General features: G+C 44.2%; 1 protein-coding gene across 1 annotated transcript; it reads left to right on the forward strand.

Moving 5' to 3' along the window:
- Positions 1 to 3,445: 3,445 nt before the first annotated feature.
- T265_10316 (hypothetical protein) lies at positions 3,446 to 3,757 on the forward strand (the record flags this gene model as incomplete). The annotated part of the gene is made up of 1 exon (XM_009176651.1): positions 3,446 to 3,757. The coding sequence occupies one exon, from the start codon at positions 3,446 to 3,448 to the stop codon at positions 3,755 to 3,757; it is 312 nt and encodes a 103-aa protein (XP_009174915.1).
- Between the last annotated feature and the right edge of the window lie 3,751 nt (positions 3,758 to 7,508).

Genomic DNA, 7,508 nt, shown 5'->3' on the forward strand with positions numbered 1-7,508 from the left:
TAACTCTTTGCGGTTTTTAGCCAAGTGTAGACCTTAGCTAGGAAGGCGAGAAGATTCCACCACATTTGGTTCTGATCTCACGTCGGTCGAACTGGTTCTTTCGCAAACCGGATTAGTGCGATTCGTTATCGTATATTCTCTTACGCATGTCACATTGCAGACACGATGAAGTCACGTGATCTCCGCTTTGCTACGAAAACACCTGTCGCCACATAGAGAATGTAAGTTGATGCTCTTTCTAATCGATGGCGGTTTCTGATGCACCCCACCCAGACAAAATCTGCTCGGGAGACACTGATCGGAAGGGCAAAGCATCGATGGTCTGTCTACCCAAACCAGACACGAAAGCCGATTCCAGAGTGTAGCGGTTGCGTGACTGTACAAACCAGTGCTTGTTTTTGTCATCTCTAGACTGCGAGGTTCTCTGCACTAAAGCGGCGTTCTATCTAAACGACGTGAGATCCTGACAAGCATGAAATCGCACATGAAATGGACACTGATTATTGAGGTCGCCAATTGACTCCAACGATTTGTTTTGAATAGTCAAGTGTTTTAAAAATGAGTGCTGTTCTAAATTTGTCACACTTTATTTGTATCAGTAGAGGAGCACCGTGAGAAACTGTTAATTATTCTGCTTCAGGACGTCGTGTTTGTGAGCTAACACAGTTTGTTTTCCTCCAGAATTTCATGTGGTGGCCTCTGTTCAGAGGATTGCTGTAGTTAGTGCTTCAAACATATTCATGCTCACGACAACCACAATGTGTTGAAAAGGACGGATCAAGTTGGAGAACTATTTAGGTTGGGTGACGTGGTTGCGTGCTCTGGAGAGAGGCTACTTTAAAGGAAACTACTCTCAAGGTTGGTGAAAACTTTTCGACAGTCCCCGGGTTTCCGTCAACCTTATGTTCCACTGGAAACCTAATTGCACCAAATTAGCGAATATACACTCATCTGCAAACTAATTTGGTTGTTTCGAGAGACTCACCTGGAACCCAGCTGAATCTCTCGTTTATGATGTTCTCAGGCAACTGAATGTGCTGCACCAGGCCGCCTCATGTTTCAGTCGCTACGATATGTGAAATATCGCACTTTCTCCACACTCACCTACTATACCCTAATAAAAACGAGCATGTTGCTGTGGAAGGAATTTTCTGATATACCAACGAAACTGGCATACATTTTATACCCTAAAGACAGCGGAGTAGCTTTGCTTCGGTTTTATTCAGAAACAAAGCGTATTTGTTTCCAAACGTTGCACGATTTTGTGCAAAGGCAACAAAGGGCGCAAATGAAACTCAAAGTATAACGGATTTGGAACTGTGGCTTGTTCCGTGCGACGTCTGATAAAATACTGATGAGCCCCGAGAAGGTCGAAACCTGTCGTGGGCTGTCGGCGAATTTTCAGCAACCTTATGAGTAGTGCATTGCAAATATATACATGTAGAGCGATATATCGAATATCGTAGCGACTGAAGCATTAGACGGCCTAATGCAGCACATTCAGTTGCCTGGAAACATCACAAACGAGAGATTCAGCTGGGTTCCAGGTGAGTCTGTCGAAAAACCAAATTAGTTTGCAAATGACTGTGTTTCGCTGATTTCGTGCAATTTGGTTTCAAGTAGAACATAAGGTTGACCGAAACTCGGGGTTTGCGCCTACCTGATGAGCCCGAAGAAGGGAGAAACCGGTCGTGAGGCCCACCGACGAACCTTATGAGTAGTGCATTACAAATACGGTGCTCTTTACGCGAGTCACTTCTGAAAAACTCATGTTAAAAGGCAAGATCATCAATTAATGAAAGCGGTATTTTTCTGAATGACCACTACCAGCCGGTTGATGTGACAGATTGTATGCTGATTTAGAACAAAAAGGTGAATGTTAGATTCAAATTGTCTTGGTTGCGTACGTGATTGCGTCTTCACCTTACAAAAATGCACTTTGATCTATATAGCTGCTGATGATGGTGAATACCTCTATACCCAATTTATGGGACTAATTTGTGTTCGGGGGAAAGGATATTTTCGATATTCAACGTAATATTCCGTGTCGCTGAAACTACTGTTCGGAAACGAAATTTTTCGTACTGTAAGTGATCATATTCTTACTAGGCCTCCTAATTTAGTGAAACCAAAGTACGCGTTCGGCATGCCGATCTTTGTCAAGCGGGGACACTGGTCCTCTGAGCAAGTAGACTGGGGTGATATCTTAGGTGTCAGTCTCAAACCCATCAAGGTAATAATATCACAAGACCGGACTGAAATGGTCCTAACTGGGAGACAAGTCTCGGTTGGTGGAAACGGGCTCACTAGGGAGCGAGTACTGCAGTCTTCCAAAGTTATCGATCATCCCATCACAAGTTAATCATACTTATTCACATGGGGTATTTAAACAAAAAAATCGTTCCGCTGTGAAACCCCTCGTGGTACCTGGCTACCATGCCACCCGAAGGAGGTACGAGGGCTGGGATAGTGCCAGGTTGCACAAGCCTAGACAAGGGAATTCGAAATGCAGAGTTCGGGTTCGAACCATGGACCTTCTTGTCAGTAAATTCACGAACTAATCACTGAACCATCTTGGCCTCATTAAAATTTTCTTGCGAAAATCAAATTTGGTGAATTCGTGTGAAATTCTCATATCTCATATACACCTAATGTAAAAGCATAAAGTAAGTCCTTTGTAGTGAAAATGCGCCATTTGAGTAATGTCCTTGAAAACAACACCGATTTGCGTTGCACTGCAAAACAGTTTTTTGGATACCTGTTTATTTAGTGTAGGGTGTAGATCAATCTAAACTGAATTTTGAACGCCGACTGCAGATGTTTTCATTTACTCATGGCGTTCAACCTGCCACATAAGGCCTCATCACCACAAGAACACCGCTGGAATTATGTGGGTCGATAAGTTGTTGAATTTGGCACAGCTTCGTGCACTACACTTTTGTTAACGTATTCCACTAGAATTCTCAATTCGATTATGCGTCGTCCATCAATTGGATTGACTCTTTTTTGCATCACTCGCGAGAAGGAATTTCAGTGGGAAGTTGTTGAAGATTGATTTTAACAAAGTACTCTAGCCGAACCATTACAAACTGCGACAAGTCTGAAGGAGTGAAGGACAACGGGAGGATCCCAATTCAATGTTTCGCCCATCAGTAGATTCAAAGAATGGTTCGTACCCTCAATGTAAACGGTTCAGAGGCAAGGCCCCTGCCTCGATGCTTCGATTAATACTTGAACATGAACCCTCATCAAAGTTTCGAGTGATAGTCATTTCCCGTGACATTTCTACGACTCAGTCCACCAACATATTTGATTGTGGTCAACCGCTGAGCAATTTGATTGCAAACGTCTCATCACCAATCGAGATGACATCAACAGTTAGGGAGCGTAGAGGTGCGTGGCTGTGGGTTGGTGGTTGATCTGTCGCACCACTTCTCGTTGGTCAATGCTGCACCGGACTTCGCGTGTTGCCAGACAGCCTCACCAACTAGCCGATGGAGTTCAATCCCCTGACTTGCAAGACAAGAGTTTTCGATCTGTTCGCCAGAGAACGGTGAACACACCCTTAATCATGAAGATCGGGCAAACCAATTTCATTCAACTAGAGCGACGTTTGTGGGTGACCCAACTTCTGGATGACTCCGCAATACATCGACGACCTGTCATGCAGGATCCCCTGGTTCTAACGGAAAGTTTGAACCGAACTAGATGCGGATCTGTGGAGCCGCTACACATTATAGCCTTCCCGGTTGTATGATATGTGATGTAGACGGGTTGGAGGCAACTCATCGCTCCAATACTGCAAACCATCCATACTAAAGACACCTGAGGCAACATAGATGAACAAATGAGTATTTTTGCTCTTGAGGCAGCCCATTTGCATACCTCACTTTTTGCTTGATTTTATACTACTTATGAGTAGTTCGTTGAGATGAACGTTGCTCACTTGGAGCGGTGTTTTCCGTTTCCAATTTGTTCAGACATCTTAAAGCTAACATTGCCGCAATATTAACCGTGTATGATACATTTTCGCCACAAATAGTGAGGTTTTTCGAGCCTTATCTGTCCCAGAATGTGTGGGCGATATCTATCGTTTCCAAATTGCAAGGAGCTCATCAGGCTTGTTAGTTTTCTGACTGTTCAGTTCATAGAGCTATTTAAGTCTAGCCAGAACTCCCTCGTGGAAACAGAGGTTTACACAAAATAGAGGTGCTTTACTTCCGCATGTGTTTTGGTTCTCGTGCTCCTTAGAATATTTTAGCTGTCGGATACTGGATAGCCATGATAAACATCGAATTCCTGAATTCTATTGGGGTGACCAATAGTGAGTCGTCTCCCCCAAATCCACCTCACCTCCATTCTTGATTCAGTCTAATTGTATCCGTATCACCTATTGAGATGTGTGCTTTTGTCCTTGTTCCGGCTTGCCAGCTTTTCGGGTGTGACTTCGCAAGTCACCTGTGTTTGTGATAGCACAGCGAGAAATATAGGTGTGGCATTTCTTGTTCGTTTGATTTTACTGAAACTGAACGAGTTTTTTTTCCTTGCATGACATAATCTACAGCCCGGCGTCGGTTTATGACCCGAGAAAATGATCCGTATTCCAGTGAGCTTCATTTATCTCGCTTGCGAAAAACAAGATCTGTGGGCCACCCAATAGGTTAGCCATATTCGTGACCGTGTCCAGTCCATACAGAGCCACCTGCTCGTAATGAAATTCCGAGTGCCACACACACCGTCACCACCGTTTCACAAATTTTTTCTTCACCTAACACCAAAAATTAACCACTCGAAAATGCAGAAAATCAAACGCAGCGCTTGACCCGAAACTGTATTATTTCCCCCCGCTGAACGCAACAGCATAGGGCAAGTCCAGAGATGAATGCGACGGTCGAAATCAAGTGGCGAGCATCTCCAAGTTGATGCAGTTTAGTGCACTTACCATTCTTTGTTCAAGTTGGTTCGCATCCACTGACCCGATTTCGTATACATGACGGCTTTTTTGGGTTTTTCCCCGCTGGTAGGGCGTGTAGACAGAGGCAATATCTCTTGGCTTTTATTAGTGGTTCCTTGGCGGGCAACGCGATCTATCCCGCTACATCTAGGTTCCAGCTTCTAGAGGCCATATCCTCCTTTTCTTATCGGTAGTCCGCCTCATATTCGTGGACTTGGAGTGCAGACGTCGTCAAACCCAAGGCCTGACCTGCAAGGCACCGTGGAAGTGACACAACCAGAGGGTTCGCAAATAAGTCACTGAAGTCAGAAACTAACTCTACCGCTCACGGTAGGTACCTTTTTGAGTAGCAAAAGACTAATCATACGTAATTTACACGGTCAACCACAGGGCTGCGAAGCATGCGGTGTTAGGATAGACATTTCCGAGCACATCGCACTTCACGAAAGATAGCATTTCTGTTGCAATAGAGATACTGGTGCTTGTTTTCTTATAGAGTCACCTTTTCTCATATTAAATACAGTCTCAAGTGCAATTTCCCTTAAGTCGGGGACTCGCTGATCCAAGTTATTGGTATTTCTTTCAAGACCTGACCATGAGGATATGAGTTTCAGCTAGGGAGGCCCGCAGGCTCATGGCAACACTGAGGCATGACTAAAATCACAACTGAAGCGTTTCGTCGACCGCAAATAATCTGTGAAACCACCTAACATTTGGGTGTAATGCAACAATATTTTTATAGCCAGAATGCATATATGAGTGAACACTATCTACGTGCCGTTTTTTTTACAATGTTAGCCGATCCCAAGGTATATCTATGGTTTGTAGCCTCGTTCGTGTAAAGTTCATCGCCGTGTGGTGGAATGCATTTTTCGGCACCTACTGCGTGTTTCGTAAACTTAACTGAGACATAAACTCTCTCAGTATAAACTAGCATAAACCCGACACAAGCAAGGAATCAGTTAATGTCACTCATTTGAACGACTGTACTCATTCTGAACTTCACCCGGGTGTGAATCACATGTGAAGCTCACCAATGTGTAATGAATGAATCGGCGAGGGCTGAATAACCGAGTGGTTGGCGATCCCATCAACGTAGATCATCTTAGCACCCCTGGTACACCTGGAGAATCGATTTGCGGTACTTTTATCCTTGCTGGCTTGAATTGCGCTCAGAACCACTCACTGCCAAGTTAGGGGTGCCAATCAGAGGACACCTTCAGTCTGAATTGATGTCTACGGGTCACCTATATACATTTTGCAGCCGAAGAGTGTGACGGACCAGCATGGAACCCGCAGAAGCAACAAGCAATGAGCCGCTACTCCGCCAGGTAGTGATGGGTGATCCTTACAAATAGTTTCATATATTTTTATTAGGAGAACCAGCTCCGAACGTAACGGGACTACATAACTGCCAATGAAGTAGCCGTTTTTCGTTGAGAGACAGATTTCATTGGTTGTTGTTCACTCGCCCTTGACAGATGAGTTGTATTCTTGGTATTGATTTTGACCGTTTGTACGCGCCAGTGATCAATAGATCAGCTGATCCACACGTTCGTTGACTTTTCTGGTTTGGCCAAGCGCACCAGGCGATCAAGTGGCTATCCGGACCGCGATTCACGGGACTGTGGTCCACAACAGTTTTTCTTTGTAGTCCGTTTTCTTTGGCAGAGATGAGATCCGTTTACTCCCAACTTTCACTCGGCTGAAAGATGAATGCCTGTCAAAGTTCACAGTAATTGTATAGACTCTTTGTTAGTATTTTCAAACTTCCCGATATACGTTTGAAAGAATCGTTTTTAGCTTAGATTGTAGAATTCAAAGTTTAGACGTTTTGTCCGACGAACCAGATCGTTTTGTTTGGGTCAATATCTTAGCTTTGAGAATTGGTTCACGCGTATCTCATCACGTTTCGTTTCAACTTCTCAGTGTCTGCACATTATGGAAAAAAAGTTTAGCAATCTCTCGTGAGGATGAAGAAAACGGGGCTACCTCACTTCCAATAGCTGTAGAACACACCCAAAATGGCTTGAACAGCGGGATGCTTCATTCATTCGATTCCTACACAAAATCCTTTTGCCTAGTTCCTAAAATTTCCACGTTTGTGTACCGATAAATTATCAACTATGCCCTTTGTGCATGCAGAAATCACTCAGCGGGATTAAGAGCAACGGCGAAAAATCGCATAAGTTCACACGTTGTGTAGTTTTAGGTTACATCCAAGCGTCATTTCCAAAATTACACTGATTCTGAGAAAAGAGTCATCGTGTGTTGAATGTCAGTGTCTAGAAAATGTGACTGTTCTTTTTTTGGCAGTACGACGAGACTTGTAAGCTTTTGATGGAGATATCGCCCCTTAGTGAAGTCCGCAAGCTGAAAGGCCGGGAAGTACCTGCTTCCTAGGAAACGTCATACCGCTCACGTAGCACACGAGAGTTGGGAACCCGCCACTCTCCAGCTAGTGGCTTGAAGATTTTACCGTTCGGTCACCAGAGGCTGATCAGCGATGTGATTAGCTAGCACTTCATCATCATCGTCATCATTGTCAGTCAGC

Source organism: Opisthorchis viverrini (genome assembly GCF_000715545.1).
Source record: "Opisthorchis viverrini unplaced genomic scaffold opera_v5_357, whole genome shotgun sequence".
Taxonomy (NCBI): domain Eukaryota; kingdom Metazoa; phylum Platyhelminthes; class Trematoda; order Opisthorchiida; family Opisthorchiidae; genus Opisthorchis; species Opisthorchis viverrini.